Source organism: Bos grunniens, chromosome 3, assembly GCF_055505025.1.
Source record: "Bos grunniens cultivar Pamir isolate PY7600 chromosome 3, Bosgru_T2T1.0, whole genome shotgun sequence".
NCBI classification, from domain to species: Eukaryota; Metazoa; Chordata; class Mammalia; order Artiodactyla; family Bovidae; genus Bos; species Bos grunniens.
This window is the reverse complement of record NC_141167.1, coordinates 23,490,067-23,514,905: the sequence shown is the minus strand read 5'-3', so window position 1 is coordinate 23,514,905 and position 24,839 is coordinate 23,490,067. Positions and strand designations below refer to the sequence as shown.

The 24,839-nt window shown below is 36.0% G+C and overlaps 1 protein-coding gene across 5 annotated transcripts in view; it reads left to right on the top strand.

Moving 5' to 3' along the window:
• SPATA6 (spermatogenesis associated 6) overlaps positions 1-24,839 on the top strand; it is a 166,169-nt gene that overhangs the window by 109,429 nt on the left and 31,901 nt on the right. For 2 of the 5 annotated variants that reach the window (XM_086387312.1, XM_086387295.1), the window contains 2 exons: positions 6,445-6,629; positions 10,511-10,562. In XM_086387312.1, coding sequence (XP_086243438.1) covers positions 6,445-6,629; positions 10,511-10,562 — 237 coding nt within the window. Of the gene's footprint in view, positions 1-6,444; positions 6,630-10,510; positions 10,611-11,535; positions 11,787-24,839 lie in introns of those variants that run through there. The other 3 variants (XM_086387303.1, XM_086387290.1, XM_086387301.1) reach the window with 2 other exon arrangements.

The following is a 24,839-nucleotide window of genomic DNA, read 5'->3' as shown; positions in this document are numbered from 1 at the left end:
CTGTTATTTACCACTAGTGCCACCTGGGAAGCCCATGGTCACTAGTAAGAGAGATCTATAATTAGATTTCTCCTACTTTTCTTCAGTGGTTTGGTAGCAATCTTATGATCACATCATAAAATTAATTGGGGGATATTTTCTTTCTTGGAAGCAGTTTACCAGTTTGTTCCTTCACTCTTTATTGGGCTGTTAGTAAGTCCGACTGTTAGTGTATCTTCTGTGGAACTTTCCTTATAGGCATCCTTTGAGGCTTGGGCTGTGGGAGTGTTCTGTTTTTTTTTTTTTTTTCTGCCGTGGATCTCTCATAGTTCACTGACCTGGGACTACTACCACCAAACAGTAGCTATTTGACTTTACTTCAGTTTCCTCTCTTATAAAGTGTAGATAGTAAAAATACCACAAAGGTTGTTGTGAGGGTTAAACAAATTATTTATGTAAGTGCAAGGAGTAATCTAAGAAGGAAGGAATTTCCCCCTACCCCCTAAATATTGGCACACCTAAGAATTACATATCAATTTCATTGCATTATTTTGGAATTTCTTTTAAAATTTTCTCTAGTATAAAGAAAGTACATTTTCCTTAAACTAAACAGGGTAGTTGAGCATATGGATTTTTAAATTGGGTGAGGTAGGAATTGATCATTCACTTGAGTAGGATTCAAAAGGAATGTTTTCAGCAAAATTGAGAAATTCATCTCAGTTGCAAAAATCTGCTTCTCTTCCTTTTTACTCAGAACTATGGCACTAGTAGTAAAGAACCTGCCTGCCAATACAGGAGACATGTAAGAAATGTGGGTTCAGTCCCTGGGTTGGGAAGATCCCCTGGAGGACTACACGGCAACGCACTCCAGTATTCTTGCCTGGAGAATCTCATGGACAGACGAGCCTGGCGGGTTATGGTCCATAGGGTTGCAAAGAGTCGAACCCAACTGAAGCAGCTTGGCACTTGCAGCAGCCACCTGCCTTATCCTTACTATCCTGAAAGTAGTGCTTCTACCACACTTCTTTCCTGTCATCATCCTCCTCAACTACTTCCCAGCAAATTCCATTAGAATTATTTTTTTTAATATATTTCCCATGATGAAAGAGAAATTGTCAAGTATGGCATGTAGTACCAGTCTTCAACAAATATTTTTTGGATAAGTGAGTTTCCTGGTTCCTGTTTATACTTAGTGGTTCTTTCTTCCATTAATTTAACTTTGAAGTTCCTGTAAATTATAAATTTTATGGGCACAAATATGATTTAACTTATTGTATAAGCAGCTTTTCAGGAACCTTATTTCTGCAGTATGGCATAACTCAACCATTATATATCACATATTTGAAAAGTATGTTATCTACATAATTACATTTATGTAGTTACAATGAACTTGGTGAAATGAAATTTTCTTTTTTAACCTATAACAATTTCAGATTGGTTTAAAACTATTAGATTTTATCTTGATGCATTTCAACATCTGCAATATTGGAATTGTTGCATTTCCGCGATCTTATAAAAAGGATTTTAAAGAACTATTTCCATAAATGTAAAAAGGAAGAAACTCTTTATGCTGGAATATGAAGGTTTATGTAAACAGAGGAAATAAATACTGTTGTCTTTCATGAATCAAGCTCTCTGCTTTGTGTTTGTACTAATTTTGTCTTATTTATTTTCTGTAGCAAACCCATAAGGTTGTTTCCCCAGTTTATAGATAAGGAAATGAAAACTTAGAGTAAATGACTTGCTCAGGGTCACATAACAAGCAGGGATTTGAACCCAATTCTTTGAACACTCTAAGCTAGGGTTCTTGAGGAATCATCCGAGAAATATGCCTCTTCCATTATGAGCCAAAGTAAGGACATTCCCTTTGATTTCTGGAGGTGAATGAGCAACCTATGGAAAACTCACAAGAGCTATGAAAATGCTTCTTAAGCTAAGTCTAGGTTGAAAATTTGAAGTGGATTCTTATCTCATCCCCTTATTATACCTTCCATTCCCTCATTTTGAAATATAATTTTCCAAAATATTTATTCTAATTCCATGGAAGGAATATATCCAGCTGTATCCCCACTGCACTGTTACTCATTGTATATCTATTTAGTTCTAATCTCCTTCCTCATTGTGTTATCATTATTTGTTTTTTCATGTCTCTCATTCTGGACGGTAATATCTTTGAAGTCTCCTATTATATTTATCTGTGATTACTGTCTCCTACCTTGTTCAGTACTTGATACATAGAAGATGCTTAATAAATATTGGATAGTGTTGAGTTATACACAGTATTCAAGGTTCTCTGCAGTGTGCCCCTCTCCGCCTCTGTGATATTCTCTCCAATTACTTTCCTACACAACTAGCCATGTGATTGTATCTTCATTGTTTATTCCTTGTGCCTTTTCTTCCACTTGGAATGCCCTATCTCCCCCTTTTCTCTGCTTATCGCCTTGATTCCAACCTACCTCCTCCATGAGCCCTCCACCATTTAGACCATTAGAAGTTTATAAATGTCCTTCTGCAGGTATTGTCATATAGATTTGCCCCCTAGCATATCTGCCAGTTTTCTTTGTGTTAATACCCTCTCTTATCTGGTTTGTGAGTTCAAATCCCTGTACCTCTCTAGATCTCTGTGTTAGCTAATGTGTTGTCCAAGAGATTCTTAGTGACTAGTCTGATAAAGAGAAACAGTTGTAGTCACCTAGAAGAGGCTTTATGTAGAGCGTTGCTGACTAGTTTGTGGAGAAATTTTAGTAAACAAAAAGTGAAATGGTCTGCAGCCAACATGACTCAACTGGCATTGAAATTAATGGAGATAAATAATCTCTATAAGCCAAGTGGCTCAGATTTGGATATAATTCGAGAAACAGCATTATAGCACTTTTTTTTCCCTTTCCCATCAGTCTTCAGAGCATTTTTCAGTTTTTTCCTCTCATTCAGTCTGGATCACATATTCTTGGTCAGTTATTTGGGACCATAACTGAGTCATTTGAATTACATGCTATTTGGTTCTGGAATCAAAGTTTGATTCTCTCTGTTGACTGCTGGCTCACCATATGTTGCTGTAATTCTGGAAAGCAGTGAAAATTGTGGTAGTATTGAAGGAGGAGTGGTGTTTTAATAATAAATTGCTTACATTTGTTTTATAACTAATTCACACATCTAGATATTCTGCTGCTAAGCTGCTAAGTCACTTCAGTCGTGTCCGACTCTGTGCAACCCCATAGACAGCAGCCCACCAGGCTCCCCCATCCCTGGGATTCTCCAGGCAAGAACCCTGGAGTGGGTTGCCATTTCCTTCTCCAATGCATGAAGGTGAAAAGTGAAAGTGAAGTCTCTCAGTCGTGTCTGACTCTTCACGACCCCATGGACTGCAGCCTTCCAGGCTCCTCCGTCCATGGGATTTTCCAGGCAAGAGTACTGGAGTGGGGTGCCATTGCCTATTCTGCAGGAAACTTAAAATAAATTATGGAAGATTTTTAGATATAAGGTAGCCATTATTAAACCTGGAGAAATGAGTCTGAGAAAGATGAAAGGTCATAGTGACCTTCTTAAAGGTCAAATATTTAGTTGATAATAACTGCTAGGACAAAATTTCATAAAGGCAGGGACTTTGTCGTGTTCACTATTGTAGTCTCAGCACTTGGTGCTTGCATGCCAAGTTGCTTCAGTCCTGTCTGACTCTTTGCGACCCCATGGACTGTAGCCCACCAGGCTCCTCTGTCCAGGGAATTCTCCAGGCAAGAATACTGGAGTGTGTAGCCATTCCCTTCTCCAGTAATATGGTGATGGGAAGTTAAATATGTGTTAAGGAACAAGAAAGAGGAATTGAATTTATTTAACTCCAGATTAACACTCGCATCACTCCATCAAAGCTACTCTTATTAAAATTATTGATACTATTCCAAGTCTTTTCTACCTTGTCTTATCAGCAACATTAGACTGAACTAGTTACTCCCCTTCCTTGAAATACATTATTTAATTGACTTCCAGCATAATACATTCTCCATTTTCTTCCCCTTTTTTCCTGGCCATTCCTTAGTCTGCTTCTCATCTTCCCAGATTATAAACAGTGGAGTATTCCCAGGGCTCAGTTTTCAGAGGTTTCCTATTTATGCTCACTTCCTTGGTTATATCACTTAGTGCCATATTTTTAAATACCATTTAGACTCTAAAAATGACCAGTTTGTATGTTTAACCTTGAGTCTTCCCCTGAACCTCTACTCTGATAGTTTGGATGACTGATAGATACGTGAAGCTCAACATATCGAAAACCAGACTCCTAATATCTTATTCTTCCATCTGTCCCATTGGAAGGGCATAACTAATTTACACAAACTCAATTCTTCCAGCTGCTTTCACCAAAAAACTTTGATGTTCTCATTGACAGTCTATCAGCAGTTCCTGTGGACTGTATCTTCCAGATGGCATCTGAATCTGATCACTTTTTGCCTCCACTGCCATCACTCAGAGGCAAGCCAGCATTCTTTTCCATGCTTTGTTGTTAATAATTTCTTAATTGATTTCCTTGACTCTGCCCATGGACACTATAGATTGTTCTTGACACAGTAGCCAAGAAGATATTATTTCCCCCCAAAAAATAAATAAAAGAACTTGTCTTTTCAAAATAGAAGTCTAAATCCTTAAAATTTGCCTTTTTTACTTTATTTCCTACTATTCAGTCTAGCCCTATTGGCTTTCTTGGTATTTCTAATTATCAGGCATATACCCTACCCCACCCACAGGATCTTTGTGTGTGGTTTTTGTTGTTTGTTTGTTTCTCTCTTTCTGGAATGTCCCCATGATTTACGTCTTGTGATATTTAATAGGGTCTTCAGGCCTATACTCCATAGAATTTTGCTAGGGCGGTTCTCTCTGTGAGGTCCCCATTGACCACCCTATGTAAAATTACAGCTGCTTCCCTACATATCCCTCCCACCCCACCCGGCAGCACTTCTTATTTCCTTTATTTTCCTCCCATGGTATTTACCATCCTTCAATATACTGTGTATTTTACCTATTTATTTTACAGGGGGTTGTGTGTTTTTAAATCTGTTTCTCCTTACTAGAATGTAAATTTTACTAGAATGTAAGTTCTACAAGGGTAGAAATTTATTCATTTATATACCTTGATTTATTATGAAGCAATGGATGAGTATGAGGACTAGCATTCTGTTCTGTTTGGCCTCATAGCTAGACTATTATCAGTTCATGTGTATTTGTCCTTTGCTTTATATATCCATCCCTCCCTTTACCCCATTCCTACTCAAAAGGCCTTGGAATTGATAAAGTTCTATAGATTTTCAGTTCAGTCACTCAGTTGTGTCTGACTCTTTGTGACCCCATGGACTGCAGCATGCCAGGCCTCCCTGTCCATCACCAACTCCCGGAGCTTGCTCAAATTCATGTTCATCGAGTCAGTGATGGCATCCAACTGTCTCATCCTCTATGGTCCACTTCTCCTGACTTCAATCTTTCCCAGCATCAGGTGGCTAAAGTATTGGAGCTCAGCTTCAGCATCAGTCCTTCCAATGAATATTCAGGACTGATTTCCTTTAGGATTGACTGACTGGCTTGATCTCCTTGCAGTCCAAGGGACTCTCAAGAGTCTTCTCCAACACCGAAGTTCAAAAGCATCAATTCTTTGGAGCTCAGCTTTCTTTATAGTCCAACTCTCATCCTCACATGACTACTAGAAAAACCATAGCTTTGACTAGATGGGCCTTTGTTGGCAAATAATGTCTCTGCTTTTTAATATGCTGTCTAGGTTGATCATAGCTTTTCTTCCAAGGAGCAAGTGTCTTTTAATTTCATGGCTGCAGTCACCATCTGCAGTAATTTTGGACATGTGGATTGAATAGTCAGATTATTCAATGTTTAGTCATATAGTGGTAGTAACGATTGCTATGCTCAGTAGCTCAGTTTTATCTGACTCTGCAGCCCCCTGGACTGTAGCCTGCCAGGCTCCTCTATCCAGGGGATTTTCCAAGAATACTAGAGTGGGTTGCCATTTCCTTCTCCAGGGTATCATCCCAACGCAAGGATCGAACCCACGTCTCCTGCATTAGCAGGCTCATTCTTTATTGCTGAGCCACTAGGGAAGCCCAAAATAGCTTTTAACGTTTGAATCCACTTACTGAGGACTTGTTCTGTGTCGAGAATTTTCATGTGTTTTTACATACATTATCTTTTTTTTAAACCTATTTTGCCATGCAGTTTGTGAGATCTCAGTTCCCCAACTAGGGAATGAACCCAGGCCATGGTAGTAAAAGCATGGAATCCTAACCATTAGATCACCAGGGAACCCCCTAATGAAATTTATCTTCAAATATAGCTGTGACATTATATTTGATTTTTTTTATTTTTACAAATGTTGTATGTGTATGTGTATAATGTCACTATATATATATATATATATATCCTGTGTATACATATGTAATTTATTTTTTTTTTACATATGTAATTTTTAAACAGGTCATCAGAACACCTCATGGGAGAGACTTCGATGAGTCTTTGGAAAGGTGCGAAGACTACTTGAGTTCAAGGTCATGCAGCAAGCCCCAGCATTCAGCCAGGACCTTACTTGTTCATTCAGCACCCTCTACCATGCCGAAGCATTCTCCAAGCCCTGTGTTAAATCGAGCTTCTCTCAGGGAAAGGTAATGCTTAGTTTCTATTTCTGTATTAATTTTTGAATAATCATTAGAAAAGAGCAGGCAGTAATTATGTATGTCACGTGATTATTTGCAAAAGGGTAATTTGATTTTAAGAAAGTTACTTTAAATTGTTTTTGCTTAGAACATATTGCACAGTGTCAGATACTCCTCCCCAGCTCAGTTCTCTCAAAGTGAGTTTATTAACTATAGTGAGTTTATTAATTAGAGTCACTTTAACCCTAATTAAATATTGTAGTTCCCAAAGTGAAAAATAGAGTATATGATAATTGTTTTTAAGAGATTCATAGGAATTTAACATTATAGTCATGACTTATGTATAAAAATAGCATAGGTTATATTTTTTCTTTTACTGATAATAATGATACTGTATATTATGGGTTCATGGCACCTGCTTTCATCAAATTACCTATCCCCGACTGCCAAGAGAATCTTAATCATGTTAATGATCTAGTTCTCCCTCTAAAAACGTTTTGGCAAACAAAGTTAAGACACTTGTTATAATTTGAATGTGAAAGAAATAATTCCTCTTCATCTGTTTTTGTTGTTGTTGAATCCAAATTGAAAATTCCTTGCCTCCCTCACATTTAGTAACATAGAAAACAAGAATTGTCATAAATTAAAAAAAAAGCAAACAAACCCAACCCTTGGTATTTAAGAAATTTTGTAGAAATTTGAAAACCTAAGAGATATACCGTCAACACATAGAAGTATAATCTATCATCACACATGGTATCAAAAAGCTAAAGAGGCACACTAAATCTCTACAGTGTGCTAGGGGCATCAGGCATAAATAAGAAAGTTTAAATTAGCTGTAGAGAATCTATCAAAAGTTCATCTCAAAACCGATGATTCAAACAAGAGTGTGCCAGTTTGGGAACTGTACTAAAGCACCCCTGTTATGAACACATAAATTTGTTTCATCGTTAGTCCTGTAACCATTTGAAATAGGTATATGAAGGAATGCTAGAGACACTCATCCTAAATTAGGGAATTTTGACTAACGTTACTTAAAGTCAGTCATGCCTCTGGAAATCAAGTTCAGATAGGTAGGTAGATAGGTAGGTAGGTAGGTAGATCTATATAGGTGTAAGTTCTATATATAGGTATAAGATCTATATAGATATAAGTTCAGATAGGTAGGTAGGTACATCTATATAGAGAGATATGTCTGTGTATCTGTAGGTTTTAAAAGTTCAAGAGAAGCTCTTAAAGAGAGGTTTTTCTACTGAAGTCTGATAACTTGTGTCTCTGTTACCAGGGGACTTTCTTTGCTTCCACGACTGCTCTGATGCTCAAACATTCAGTTGGTGCTACTCTACTTTTCCCTGCTTTTAGAATTAAGCACTTGTGGTTTTCTTGATTAGGTTCTTTGCTATATCTGTAGGTTTTCAAGCATTTTTTAAACCTATAACTCCTTGAATATCTTATTATAAACCTTGATTTATTTTTCTGTCTTTTTGCATATTTTGAAGAAGTCTGCAATTGTCTACTGCTATAGTAAAATATCAAATTTAATCTTGTGTTGTTTTTTTTTCCTTGTATATAATTTTGTCTCAGTATTTTGAAGTCAGGTTGATAAATTCTTCATTGAGGCTGTTTTCAAAACTTCTTTATTGAGGCTAGCTAATGTCAGCTGTCCCTTTTTCATATTTCAGTGCAGGGGATGGTTTAGAGTAGGTGACAGCATTTATTTTGGCGTTGGATAGTAGATATAGATAAATAAGTTCTTTGCTAGAAGGATACCAGTGATTCAAATGTTAAACATTACATATTTTACCTATGACTGGAAGAAATTTGAGGTACTTTTAAAATTAAAGAATATAATAGTTGTTTAGTTTGAACACATCTAAATAAGTTGATAAAATTTTATTTTAGTACTTTATAATATAAATAAACTTTTTTATTTTCACTAAGAACACCTCTACTTCGAGTGTATTTTCTAAAAAAATCTAAATCTAGTCTGTAAAGGAAAGTAAAATATATCAGACAATATGTCTTTAAGACATATTACCAAAAGAAAAAACATTTTGTTCTTTTTAGCATGCTTAGTACTACATGTTTAAATATAAGACTTTCTATGATCTGGCTTTTAGGTCACTGAGAAATATACTAGAGTGTTTATACAATCCATTGGAATCAATAAACAATTTAAACTGATGTAAACATAGATTGTATGTCCTTGGCAAAATTGGGAGTATGACAGAACATAGACCTCTATTTTTTCTAGGTACATATTCATTAAAATTAAATAAGTTTTCCTCTAAGATTGCTGTAAAATGCTGACTCCTTATCATGTATAGGAATAAACACATTTTGAAAGCTTTATCAGCGACTTTAAGCAAATGACTTTATTTATTTATCATGAAGGTCCTTTTTGCTTTAATCCTTTCAAAAGAATAACTCCAGTAGAGTTAGTACACCATAAACGGGTTTCACTTCTGATTATAAGTGTTATGTTTCAAAACCAGTTTTCTCTTCAAAGTATAAATATTAATATTATGGCATAATAATTATATTAGCTTATAGAGTTATTAATAAAATCAGACTAAGAAATAATAGCAAATCTAATTTAATAGGAGCTGATATTCTCATGCTAAAGGTTTTGCTTTCTAAATGCAGTAAGACTGTTAGGCAGTCATTCCTTATACCACAGCACAGACTAGTGGATCCTCTCACAGTATCATCAAAGAGATCCTCCTGGAGCTGCACATTTGAGTCTCTGATTTTCAAGATGTGTTACATACGTAGCCAGTAATAAGGCCTGCCAATATATTTCCATCAGTGCAGGCAACACTTCCTATTACAAATGCAGGAGATTAAGATTTAGATATAGTTGATCATCCATTATTGATTGCATTCTTTAAAACAGATTATGTAAATCATTTATCCTGCCTAATAGTTTATACTTTGTGTAAACACATAAAATTATAACTTTGTAAGGACAAACCAAAAGCTAGAAGGTTTTAAGCAAACTATTAGCATTTTAATAACTCATTCCTTTATAATGAATCCTTTTGCAATGCGGGAGACCCTGGTTAGATTCCTGGGTCGGGAAGATCTACTGGAGAAGGGATAGGCTACCCACTCCAGTATTCTTGGGCTTCCCTTGTGGTTCAGCTGGTAAAGAATCTGCCTGCAATGCAGGAGACCTGGGTTTGATCCCTGGGTTGGGAAGATCCCCTGGAGAAGGGAACAGCTACCCACTCCAGTATTCTGGCCTGGAGAATTCCATGGTCTGTATAGTCCATGGTGTCGCAAAGAGTCGGACCCGACTGAGTGATTTTCACTTACTTCCTTTATAAAGGAATTATCAAGAATATGTCATGTAGATACATTATAATCAGATGGATGTAGAAATTTTCGTTATCACTTAGATAAAGCAAGATATCTTAATTATACTAGTGCCAGCTTTGTGTTTGGGAAATGCATGAGAAAGAGAAATGATGGGCTGCTTTAGTTCTTCTTTGGCATGTTTAATTCCAAGAATGGAAAATAATTTTAAAGGTACTATATGTGGAATTATTGCTCTAATATAAAAATTTATATCTTTGTTTAGAGATAAAGCTCTAAAGAATTATATATGGACATTGTTAGAATGGTTAGGTATATAGATTTGCTGTCCCCAAAGCATGTCCAACTTTGTTAGACTATGAATTGAACATATTGTGAGGACCTAATACTATAGTTGAGGTTGAGTATTTGATTTTATATCTGTCTCTCATCCTCAAAGAAAGAAAATATGTTATTCTAATCCTTATATGTTATCACAAAGGGATAAGAAAAAATAACTATGTGTCTGGCATTTGGTGATTTATTTTTCTCTCCCTCTGGAATGCAATCATCTTTGTTTTTTATGCCTACAGGTTCCATTCTGATTGGTGTTCACCTTCCAACTGTGATGAGATCCATGACCGGGTAAAGAATGTCTTGAAATCACATCAGGCTCATCAAAGACATTTATATGTTAGTTTCTAAATTTTTCTCTTGAAGGCTTTTTTTTAAATTAGGCATGAAAACCACCCAAGATGTTTAACGCTCACAATATTTAATCCCTGGGAAGGAAAAGAAAAGATACAACCTCCATTTAATGGAAGTCAGTGGTTTAGCTAAAGGGAACATATCTAACTTCCTGCCTGACCTGAGTCATTATGCAAAATGTTTGACACAGATCATGTTAACTATAAAAAAAATATTAGTGATACCTATCTCATAAAGAGTCAGTAAGTAGTGATTTCACGATAATTTTTCACGGCCTTCAAAATACAGGAACTCTTATTTTATGACCCAGAATAAATTCCATTTCTTGCAAATAGATTTGATTGAATGGTAGAATGAGAGGAGGGATGAGACATGTGTTTTGGAGAAGTTTCCCAGCTGATTTTTATGCTAATTAAATACTTAAAAGAGGACAAGAAGAGGTCAGGTTTATCAGTTTAGTACTAAATAACATCAGTATGAAAATCTGACATAAGGCAAATGAACATATAAATAAATGACAGGTGGGAAATAATTACAGTATATTATTCTTTTTATGTTTGGTATCTTGTTTCAGTCATTTATTTAAAAACAATTGTTTATCAGGAGTCATGTTGGACACCAAGCTTGGTCCTGGGAATGTAACTGGATTATGTGACATTGGCATCATTTTATATAGTTGAAAGCTTCTATTATGCATAATTTTAAATTAAACTTGTTTTCAAAGTATAATTACAGATAGTCCCAGTGACTGCCTCTCCCAAGGTTAACATTATCCTAACTTCTAATAACAAGATTAGAAGTGTTAGAAGATTAGAAGTAAAAGTATTGCATGTTTTTATGTTTATAGCAGTGACATCCTACCGTGTCTTTTCCCTTTTTTTTTCTTACTTATTTCATTTTGTTTTTCCAGTTCGGATATTTTTGCAATGCAGACATCTTGTTACCTAGTTCTTCACTCTTGCTGCTGCATGGTATTTCATTGTGTGAAAATACTACCATTGGTTAATGCATTCATCTATCGATGGGCCTTTGGGTTGTTTCTGGTTTGAGCTATTTTAGAACTGTTATGAACAGTATGTATCCTCAGATAACATTGTATACATTTTATTTGGGTATGTTGCCACCACTGTATTGCTCAGTCATAAACTGTATAAACATTAAGCTTTTCCAAGTGATTTTAATGATTTACACTCCCACTACCAGTGTGAATGAGTTCAGTTTGTTTCGTATGCTCACTTCTGCTTGATAGGTTGTGTGCATGTATATGTGTGTGTGCATACATGCATTTTAATTTTGGCATTTTGACTGTGAGAAGTAGTTTTATCACATAATGGTTTCAATTTGCTGTTTCCTGGTGACTAGTTTATTGACTGTTTGGGTATTCTCTTTTGTGAGTATTTGTTCAAGTTACTTGCCCATTTTTATACTGCATTGTCTCTTTTAATTTGTTAAAATTTCCATATAGATTCTTGATATGTCAGATATATGTTTCATAATTTTCTTTTCCCACTCTGTACCTTGCCTTTTCTTTCTTTTAATGATATCTTTTGATGAAAAGAAGTTCTTAAGTCCAATGAATCCAATTTATCTTTTGTATTAGCATTTTTAGAATGTTTGTCTTATCAGTGGAAATAATCAATAAACAATCTAAAATAAGAATAGAAAGGTTTTATTAGAGCCAGACTGAGAACTATAGCCCAAGAGATTTGAACTGTGACGGAGTAGCTCTTGAATTGTGTTCTGCCAGACTGCAAAATGGAGGAGGCTTATATTAGCAAAACCCACAGAGTTATAGATAGATGAGTTAATAAGTTAGGGTTGGTTATGGTCGAAATGGCTGTGTAGTCATAAGAGGAGACCTTTGTGATCTTAAGATTGCAGCTGATTGCTGCTGCAGATGTTGTCTTGAGAACTGCTAGTATCCTTGAGTTCGATAAAGTTCATAAGAACTGCTGGCTGTACTTAGCGTAAAGTTCAAGCCACATGAGGGACAGGCCAGAATGACTTCTCCATCCCTCAGTATGTGAAAATTTCTTCTCTTAGTCTACTTCAGGACTCCATCCTATGTTTTCTTCTAAAGACTTTTTGTTTTCTTTCACATTTAAACATATGATCTAGTTGGAATTATTTTTTCTGCATAGTGGAGGAAGGTGGCAAATTTCAAGAAAGTTTCAAGTTCTATGACTGTGGATATCTCTTTTTCTTTGTAGTTCTGTTAACTTTGTTTTATATATTTTGAAGCCATGTTGGTTGGATACAGATTTCAGACTGTGATACAAATCTTTTATTGTAAAGTGTCTTTTTTATTTCTAGTATTATTTCTTGTTTCATAGTACTATGTAGCAGCACCTACACTGCTAGGTGTACAGTTATAGCAACTTTATTTTGGCCATATATACATGGTATATATTTTCCATCCTTTTTTTAATCATTATATTTAAAGTGTGTATCTTGTGAATAGCACATGAGATTTTTTTCCAGATTGAAAATCTAGAATTTTCATGTAGACTGATGCAGCTTTCATTTGAATTAATAACTTTTTTATAATCCTTTTCCTTTTTATTAACTTGTTATCCACTTTTTTTAACTATGTTATTGGTTGCCCTAGAGATTGCAACTTGCATACATAACAAATTATTTCTTTGTTGACCTCGCCAATAATGTTGGGACCTAAAAACATTTACTGTTTTTTTAACCTGTCTCATTTTTTTGATATCTATTATCTTGCATTTTGATTCTACATATATAAAACATACAACAAATTCATTTTGTTTGTGTAGTAATGTTTATTCATTTTAATCACATATTTACCTTTTCTGTTATTCTTCATCCTTTCCTGAGGTTCCATGTTCCAATTTCAGTTTTTGAGTCATCTTCCTCCTCCCTGTAGTACTTTCTTTAATGTTACTATCCTGGCTTTGAATTCCAATTTTGTTTTTTTAAAAACATCATGGTTCTACTTTTATGTAGGCTGGTTTTACTGGATATAAAATTCTGTATTAGATCCAGGTTGGTGGCTGTTTGCTTTTGGCACTTTATCTTCCTATTTTTTGGCCATACCACAAGGATCTTAGTTCCCTAATCAGGGATTGAACCTCTGCTCTCAGCAGTGAAAGCATGGAGTCTAACCACTGGACCACTAGGGAGTTTCCTCCTTTGACACTTTAAGGAAGCCATTCACTGTCTTCTGGCTTCTTCTGTGTCACTTGAATAGTCACCTGTCATTCCTTTGAAGTACCGTAGAGTTTCCCCACACTCTTGCATTTAAGATTTGCTCTTCAACTTTGTGTTTAGTAATCTTACTCTGATATGCCTAAGTGTAGTTTTCTTGGATTAATTCTACACTGTTTGCAGAGCTTCTTAAATTTTTAAGTTGATATCTTTCATCAGTTTTGGAAAACTCATTCATTCTTTCTTTAAACATTGCTTCTGTTCCAATACTGTCCCTCTGGAATTTCAAATTACACTTCTATAGGGTCTTTAGACTGTATATCATATGTATCTTATGCTTGTTTTGATGCTTTTAATTTTTTATCTCATTAAAGAAATTTAATTTAAAGTTAGGAATCTCCCATATAAGAAAACCCTAAGCCCAGAGGCTTTCTATAGTGAATTCAACCAAACCTTTAAGGAAAACATAATGCTGGTTTTACACATTCCTGAAAATAGAAGAAAAAATACATCCTGGGTCATCTCATGATATCAACATTTCTTCTAATGTCAAATAGATAATGACATTACAAGAAAAGAAAAATACACCAAAATCCCATATAATATATACATAAAAATCCTTAACAACATGTTAGGAAATTAGAATCAGCAATATATAAAAATGAAAATGTATTGTAATCAAGTGGACTTATTCCAGAAACACAATGTAAATTCATCCTGTTAACAGAGTAAATACATTTTGTTCTGTGTCATTTCAATAGACAGAAAAAGTATACAGCAAAGTTTAACTCTATTCATGTTAAACACTGTCAGTAAAGTTGAGGTAGAAGCATACTTCCTTAACGTAATTAAGAAGCATCTTTAAAAAACCTAACTGCTGACATTATACTTAATGGTGAAAGACTAAATGCTTTCTCCCCCTAAGTTCAGAAGCAAGGCAAGCAAGCCCTCTCTCACCATTTCTTTAACATCATACTGGGAGTCTTAGATAATACAGATAGATAAGAACATAGATAAAAGGCATCAAGGTTAGAAGGCAAGAAACAAAACTATTTGCAAAGGATATGGTTATTTATGTAGAAAATTCCAAATGATCTACAGAAAAACTCCTAAGAAGTAAGTTTATCAATGTCACAGGATAAAAAGAAAGTAATTTTTTCCTATATACTAGCCATGAACAATTGGAATTTTAAAAAAGAAAATTCATATAGTTTACAATAGCACCAGAAACTGAAGTTACATATAATTCTAACAGGATTATACAGAATGCAGGATGTGCATTCTGAGAACTACAAAACACTGTTGAAAGAAATCAAAGAAGATAGAACTAAAACAGAGAGTTACACCATATTCATTGGTTGGAAGACTTAATGTTAAGATGTCAGTTTTTCCCAGTTTGAACCCTATTTTTCAATGAAATCATAAAACCCCATCGAGCTTTCAAGTGGATATTGATAAGCTGATTCTAAAATGTGAATGGAAGAGTACTTGAGATACCAAAGAAGTTCTGAAAGAACAAAATTGGAGGGTCCACCCCCTAATTTTAAGATTTAACTGTAAAGCACAGCAGTGAAGACTGTGTGTGTGTGTGTGTGTGTGTGTGTGCTCAGGCACTTAGTTGTGTCCAACTCTGTGACCCCTGGACTGTAGCCTGCAATATTCTTCTGTCCCTGGAATTTTCCAGGCAAGACTCCTACAGCCGGTTGCCATTTCCTACTCCAGGAGATCTTCCCAACCCAAGGACTGAACCCGAGTCCTTTGTGGCTCCTGCACTGGCAAGTGGATTCTTTATCACCGTGCCACCAATGAAGACTGTGGTATTGATTAACTTATAGACACAGATATCAAGGAATAGAAGAAATCCTCTGGAAATAGACCCACACAAGTACTGATCTTTAACAAAAGTATAAACCCAATTAAATGGAGTCTTTGCATCTATTCTCTTTTTAACACATGGTTGTGGACAACCAAAAACAAACTGCTAACACATAATTACAAATATATCAAAAATATATCATAGACCTAAAACATAGTAGGGGCTTCTCTGGTAGCTTAGCTGGTAAAGAATATGCCTGCAATGCAGGAGACCCAGGTGTGAATCCTGGGTCAGGAAGATCCCCTGGAGACAGGATTGGCTACCCACTCCAGTATACTGGGACTTACCTGGTGCCTCAGACAGTAAGGAATCTGCCTGCAATGCAGGATACCTGTGTTCGCTGTCTGGGTTGGGAAGATCCCCTAGAAGAGGGCATGACAACCCACCCTAGTATTCTTGCCTGGAGAATCCCCATGGAAGAGGAGCCTGGCAGGCTGCAGTCCATGGGGTTGCAAAAGAGCTGGACATGACTGAGCAACTAAGCACAGCATAAACATAGTAGAAAATCCATTTAATTTATATTTTAAAACGACTTTAGATACGACATCAAACACATGATCTATAAAGGAAAAGGAAAGTGAAAGTGTTAGTCACTCAGTCATGTCTGACTCTTGTGACCCTGTAGACTGCAGCCTGCCAGGCTTCTGTGCCCTTGGGATTCTCCAGGCAAGAATATTAGAGTGGGTTGCCATTTCCTTCTGCAGATGATCTTCCTGATCCAGGGATCATATGAGCCACCAGGGAAGCCCTATAAAGGAAAAGGCAAGTTATTGATAAATGTTATTAAAATTAAAATTTTTTGCTCTATGAAGACACTGTTAAAATAATAGAAAGATTACCCCTTGTCTGAATAAAAATATTTGTAAATCACATATATAATTAAGGACTTGTATCCAAAACTGAAATATATAAAACAACTCTTCAGGCTCAACAATAAAAAAATAAATAAAATTAAAACTGGGCATATGATCTGAACAGACATTTTATCCAGTTAGCATATGAAAAGATGCTCAGTAGTCATAGAAATGCAAATTAACACAATCTGAGATACTATTACACACCTGTTAGAATTTGTTAAATGAAACTACCCCCCAGTGCCTCCCTAAAAAGAAACCCCCAAAATACTGTCAAGGATATGGACCAACAGGAATTATCATTTAATGCTGGTGGGAATGCTTAAACTTACAGCCACTCTTGAGGACAGTTTGAAGGTAGTTTTGTGTAAGTTTAAATATCAGATCAGATCAGATCAGTCGCTCAGTCGTGTCTGACTCTTTGCGACCCCATGAATCGCAGCACGCCAGGCCTCCCTGTCCATCACCAACTCCCGGAGTTCATGCAGACTCACGTCCATCGAGTCAGTGATGCCATCCAGCCATCTCATCCTCTGTTGTCCCCTTCTCCTCTTGCCCCCAATCCCTTCCAGCATCAGAGTCTTTTCCAATGAGTCAACTCTTCGCATGAGATGGCCAAAGTACTGGAGTTTCAGCTTTAGCATCATTCCTTCCAAAGAAATCCCAGGGCTGATCTCCTTCAGAATGGACTGGTTGGATCTCCTTGCAGTCCAAGGAACTCTCAAGAGTCTTCTCCAACACTACAGTTCAAAAGCATCAATTCTTCAGCGCTCAGCCTTCTTCACAGTCCAACTCTCACATCCATACATGACCACAGGAAAAACCATAGCCTTGACTAGACGAACCTTTGTTGGCAAAGTAATGTCTCTGCTTTTGAATATGCTATCTAGGTTGGTCATAACTTTCCTTCCAAGGAGTAAGCGTCTTTTAATTTCATGACTGCAGTCACCATCTGCAGTGATTTTGGAGCCCCCCAAAATAAAGTCTGACACTGTTTCCACTGTTTCCCCATCTATTTCCCATGAAGTGATGGGACCGGATGCCATGATCTTCGTTTTCTGAATGTTGAGTTTTAAGCCAACTTTTTCACTCTCTACTTTCACTTTCATCAAGAGGCTTTTGAGTTCCTCTTCACTTTCTGCCATAAGGGTGGTGTCATCTGCATATCTGAGGTTATTGATATTTCTCCCGGCAGTCTTGATTCCAGCTTGTGTTTCTTCCAGTCCAGCGTTTCTCGTGATGTACTCTGAATATGTTAAATAAACAGGGTGACAATATACAGCCTTGACGGACTCGTTTTCCTATTTGCCATATTACCCAGCAGTCCTTCTCTTAGCTATTTACCCAAGTGAACTAAAAGCCTATCTTCACACAGAAACCTGTACGTGAATGTTTATAGAAACTTTATGCATCATTTCCAAAAACAGCATGTTCTTTAATTGTGAACAGTGAACAAACTATGGTACAGCTCAATGGAATATAATTCAGCAATAAAAAAGAGTAAGCTATTAATGTATGTTACATGATGAATCTTAAATTTAGTTTGCTAAATGTAAAAAGCCAGAACCCCAGAGCTACACATTGTATGATTTTATTTATATGACATTGTTAAAATAGCAAAGGTTAGGAGACACAGAAGATGTTAACTGCAAAGAAACTCGCCTCGTGGGAATTTTTAGGGTGCAGAGACTAATTAATATACTGGTATAACTGATATATGACTTAATATATTTGTCAAAACTCCTAGGAAAATGGCTGATAGCTAGGAGTAATTTTTATATTTTTAAATGACTTGGTGGGGGGAAACAGAATATTTTACTCTTCTAATATACATTAGAAAGAGTTAAATTTATTATATAAAAATTTAAAGTGTGATGTTGACTCTTGAAGATTTAATGTAGATTATAATGAACTAGCAGTATTAAAATTACAAGACTTGTCTTTAAATTAGCTTATCTAAATAACTTTGAAATATGTTGTTTTGGCTGGATACTGTAAAGCTAAAGCCAAGAAGAACTACATGATCACTCTATTCTTATTTGGAAATTACCAAACTTTTTCTGGAAAGAGTCAGATAGTAATTATTTTCTGTGTGTATGCTGTGGGATCTCTGTCATATAACTACTCAACTCTACTAACAGAGCACAAAAGCAGTCATAGACAACACATAAACAAATGGTCATGACTGTGTTCCAGTAAAACTTTATCCATGTCCACTAAAATGTGAATTCCATGAAATTTTCATGAAATATTCTGTCTTTCCCCAGCTAGTCATTTAAGAATATAAAAATTACTCTCAGTTATCAGTCATACCAAAACAGGCAAAGGGCCAGAATTGCCCTGGGAGCTGTTTGCCAACCCTTGCTCTAGTAGATAAATGTGCTTTACACAGTGATATGGATTAACAACTCTGAAAATGCTTTACATTTATATGAGAGTTGGACAAATAAGTAAATAAATTGTGGATAAAATAACCAGGTTTCTCACTGTCAGAAAAAGAAGTTACAAAGAAACAAGATGGATAAAGCTAGAATGAACTCTGTGAAGCTGGATTAGAGTCTGAGATGACAATTTTAATTCATGGTTTTTTTTAAATATATACAGACAGATTAATTCAGAGTTATAGATATGAGTATACATGTGTTAGTATACTCGTGTATTTTCCTGTCTTTACCCTTTGAAAGGGCCTAGAGGGAGTGACAACCCAATAGCAATAAGCATACCCAGCTCCAAGATCTAATACCTATTATTTCTGAATATTTATTCTCTATAAAAATCAACAGGCCTTTTTTCTTGGAGCGATAGTTAATTCTCAGGGTAGAGCCTGGAACATCTTACGTTATGGAAAGTGATGAATTGTTCAAAATGTAAGAGGAATAGGGGCATATCTAAAGGACACAGGAGCAACCTAAATGAGCCCCCCAACTGGCCATTTCTTGAATAATTTGAGCAACAAAATAAATAGCATTAGTATTGAATTATAATCCAGACAGTGAAATAAATATCCATGAGTCCACACTGATGTAAGTGAAACGATGAATGAGTAATGATGAGAATGGACCAGTCTTCCTTACAGAAGAATCCTAAATAATAGTTGTTGATATTGCCCACTCCAAGGAATAGAGCTTAATTCTTCTCTTGCTCTTGGGCTGGGCTTGATTTATGTCTAAGAATAGAACATGGAAAAAAGAAATAATAATTTAGGTGGCGCAGTGGTAAAGAATCATCTGCCAATGCGAGAGACAGAGATTTGATCCCTGGGTTGGAAGAGGAAATGGCAACCCACTCCAATATCCTTGCTGAGAAAAATCCCATGGAAAGAGGAGCCTGGCAGATTACAGTCCATGGGGTCACAAAAAGTTGGACACGATTTTCCAGGCAAGAGTACTGGAGTGGTTTGCCATTGCCGTCTCCATTGTACAAAATAGCTGACTGCTGCTGCTGCTGCTAAGTCGCTTCAGTCGTGTCCGACTCCGTGCGACCCCAGAGACGGCAGCCCACCAGGCTCCCCGTCCCTGGGATTCTCCAGGCAAGAACACTGGAGTGGGTTGCCATTTCCTTCTCCAATGCATTAAAGTGAAAAGTGAAAGTAAAGTCGCTCAGTCGTGTCCGACTCCTAGCGACCCCATGGACTGCAGCCTACCAGGCTCCTCCGTCCATGGGATTTTCCAGGCAAGAGTACTGGAGTGGGGTGCCATCGCCTTCTCCGAAATAGCTGGCTAGTATGTCAAAATCATGAGAAAGAGAGAGCATAGAAACTTATCACAGATTCGAGGAAACAAAGGAGAAACGATGACTAAATGCAGCACAGCATCCTATTTTGGATCCTGGAACAGAAATAATACATTATTGAAAAAATTGGTGAAATCCAAATAAAGTCTGTAGTTTAGGTAATAGTATACAATGTTAATTTCTTAGTTTTGCAAAATTTACTCTACTTATATGAGATGTTAACATTAAGAGAACTTGGATGAAGGGTGACATTCCTGTGTACAAGAACTCTTCATCTTTGCAATTTTTCTCTAAATATTTTTTTAAAAACCTATTGAGTTCTTCATTTTCAGTCCTTTTGACTTCTACCTGAGAGTTGGTGTAATTACAGACCCCTTCCTGCTCACGTGCTTCGTTCTCATAGGTACTATTTATAAAGCTCATCTTCTCAGGCAAGATAGCAGAAACTTTTTCAGAGACTTTTGCGGAGCTTTGACAGTCTCAGATATTCTGCAAGTGTATTGAGGACCCGTCGACGCGGTTTTGCACCCAGTGTGTCTCATTGAGTTTTGGCCTCTCGGATTTTCAGTTTTGTCCAACATAGTAAGACTGCCAAAACACTGCTGGTTGGTTTGTCCTCCAGCAGTGGACCTGTGACAAAGCATGCTTTTCTCAACTTCTTGTTCTGTTCTCAGAATTCACAAATGCCCCTAGGAAAATAACAGCTGTAGGCTGTTAGCTCACCCCTGCCCTCAGGAATCTCGGCACTACTCACAGTGTTGTTTAAGCAGCTTTCTAATGCCTTTAAACAAAAGCAATGTAAGTATACATATACATGCACATACACACACACACACAAACAGCCCCTTCCTACTCGAAAGTAAAAGGCCTTAGCATCATTTCTTTTAATTCCTTTAATTTGTCTTTGTCCCTGACCTGCCTTTCTTGAGTGGAAGGCAGTAAGGTTGCTCACGTTGACTTACATGATATACTAAATCTCAGTATCTTAAATTGTTTTACATTAAGAGCAGTCTGAACACAAGCTCTTCAAATTATTCTTTTTTTTTGCCTCAGTTCTTTCTTGCGGTATATATTGAACATTTTCATCAAGTATCTGCATCCTCTGTTGCTTGGACTATGCAAAGCACTGGGGATATTTTCGTGAAATCAAGTTTTCCATAAGGAACTTATGTAATTCAGTTATTATTTTTAAACCAAAAAAGAAATATGAAAGATTAAAAAAGTAGTGTGGCACAGTATATGATGAAGGATAAGAATAAAAAGCATAAGTAGGAAATGTTATTGTTTTTCCAGAGAAAAACTGAAATTGGTTACATAGGAATAATAACTTTATTAAACATTTACATGGCCAGGCACCATGCATGTATTTATTATTCTATTTTATCCTCATAATAATTTTACAGAGTGAGTACTATTAAGAAGTACTATTTCATAGATGAGAAACTGAGCCTCTGAAAAGTTATGACTTCCATATAAGGTCACATAGCTACTTAGGATGATTGGAGCCAAGATTTAAATTTATATTAATACTCTTTGATCTTGAACACTAAGCTCTAAGAATACATACAGTCTTATGTGTATATCTACAATATACCTAAGCATAAACATGTGAAAACATGGAAACACAAGATCCATGTTCAGAAACAAACAGCAGCATACCAGAGGCACACGTTGCAAACTGTACACTAAAACACACTCCCTAAATACAGAGCAAGCCAAAGTCCACGTCGGTCCTACCTGAAAGAGACTCCCAGACAAAGCTGTACTGTCTTGAATACAAACATTAGGTTTTTTGGGTTTTTTAAAAAATTACATCACAAAGAATTTTTAAAAGTAAAAAGTTTTTATTTCACAAAGAATTTAAATATCAACCTCTTCTGAGGCAGTAAAAAGGTCCTTCATAAATCCTTAAATATTTTATTAGTAGAGAGGAGAGTAAAACATACTGTATCAGAAATTTGACATTTACAAATGAAGAGAACCCGTCTCAAACAAGTTAATGGAAGTTAGTGATCATGAAAGATCCCGTTGGAAATAAAACCTAGTTGAGTAAGGAGAAGACTCTTGACATTTTGACTTAAACATTTTTTCAAGAAAATCTAAAATTTCAACAAAAAGACCTCAGTCCTTCTGTTACAGTGTCTGAAACCCCAGTTTCTGGTGCCTTTTGGCACAAATAAGAATGTGATATAATCCTATCAGCCTATACTGTCTAGAAATTCATGTTTTTACATAAAACTCATTCTGGAAACTGTGAGGTATAATCCAGTGAAACTGAAAGGTTCTTGTTGGGCCAAATTGTGGGAAAAACAGAATAGGACGCATAGACTTTATCCTGAAATCCAGGAGTCATGAAGTCAGATGCATTCAAGAGTTAGGGTAGGTGTTGAGTACTGTGACCAATAGAGAAAGTCTGTAACCTCTCTGGATGAAAAAACCACTACTCAGCTCTAGATAAAAGTGTTGCTATATAGGAATTCAGGCACAATGTTGCCAGATCTTCCAATTATTTTTTAAAAGTATTCATTTTTATATAAATTTGTTATCTTTAATTCACATTAAAACAAAACATTTTGTGGTCCAAACAAAGCACATATACCCACTGCTAACGGGCAACCTCTTCTTGTGTGATCAGTATATAATCAGTGTTTTTCTTAGGAAATGAATTTGATAGCATTAAGTAGTCAGTTGGCTTGTGGAAAGAATGACAATTTAGAGTGAGATTTGTGAAAATAATATAGTGAAAGAATAAATCAAGAAGGGTATATGATTTGCCAGGGAATAGTATGGTTTAAATATTAAAATTTTGAAGTTGATTAGTAAGTTTAACAAATTTAATAAATTGCTACTGTATGCCTGCAACTAGGACTGTGTGCTGTTTTATGGAGGCTCTGTCTGGAACCAGTCTGTTCAGCAAGTACTGTTCTATTCCAGTTTCTTGATAGGTTTCTTGTATTAGTAGAATTGGTATATATAACATATTTAGAATGGCACAGGCATATAGAAAGTATTTAATAATGTTTGCTATTCTTTTTTTAAAATCACTTTTCTATGATGATAGTAAATTGGAGATTATTATAAGCAACTGAGAAGTCAGTCTCACAAAGGAATAATAAGATTTTTGTTACTTTTTCCCTCTGAAAAATCAACTTTTGGTTTTATTGGCTCTGTTGTATATATGTTTCCTACATTATTAATTTTTGGTCTATATCACTTCCTTCTTCTTTCTTTGGAGTTAATTTACTGTTCTTTCTCTTAGAAACTTTCAGTGACTATTCACATCATGAAGTTTAGGCTTTTTCCTATTGTATGCTGCTGCTGCTGCCAAGTTGCTTTAGTCGTGTCCGACTCTATGCAACCCCATGGACTGCAGCCTACCAGGCTTCTCCGTCCCTGGGATTCTCCAGGCAGGAACACTGGAATGGGTTGCCATTTCCTTCTCCAGTGCATGAAAGTGGAAAGTGAAAGAAGTCGCTCAGTCGTGTCTGACTCTTAGCGACCCCATGGACTGCATGCAGCCTACCAGGCTCCTCAGTCCATGGGATTTTCTGGGCAACAGTACTGGAGTGGGGTGCCATTGCCTTCTCTCTCCTATTGTATACATGTATTTAAAACTGTAGATTTCATACCCATCTAATGAGTCATATTTTTGCTACCATTTCCATTGTAATTTTTCTTTTATCCTTTGGATATTTAAAAGTATATTGCTAGATTCCCAAACATTTTTGGTGTGGGAGGAGTCTGTTTTTTCTTTTTTAAGAAATTTTTGCTCTATTCTACTGTAGCTTGAGTACACATGATTTTCAGTCTTCTGGAACTTTTGAGATCTCTTTTATGCTCAATATGTGGTCCATTTTTCTTCCAAGTGCATTTTAGAAAAAAAACACATCATATCTGTTTTTGTTGAGTAGTGTGCTTGACAACTAGGTCAGGTTTGTTAATATGGTTCAGTTTTTCTTTATCCTTACTGATTTTTTCTTGTCTGTTAATTCTATCAGATACTGAGAGAACAGTTTTTAAAAATCTCCCTTTGTAATTTGCCAATTTTAATTTCCCTGTTCTAACAATTTGAGCTTTGTGTATTTTGGATTTTATATCTATATATATATATATATATATATATATATATATATATACACATACACACACACACACACAGACACATATACATTATATGTGATTAATGCATATAAGTGGAGTTACAGTATTTATTTAATGAGCGTAACTTTGGGCAATAGGAAGCTCTTCGTGTTGGCTCCCAAGTCTTTTGGACGTGACCTTGGTAGGCTGTAACAGTTCCAGGCTCGTCTTGCACATTTCCTCACCTAGATCTGATGGCACCCATTTCTCTAAGAAATTCTAGTTTGTTTTGATGGGCAGTTATATTTTCAGAACAAAACTTGTGTGCTAGTGGTGTTCATGCTACAGAATTGGTCATTGTTTTTTAGGTCTTTTCATCGGGCAGAACTAGAAAAGACATATTTTTAAACAAATGATACTTCATATATTCAGATTCTAAATTAGGATCACAGATTCCTCCCCTTAATTTATTGGGTTGGCCAGAAAGTTTGTTCAGGATTT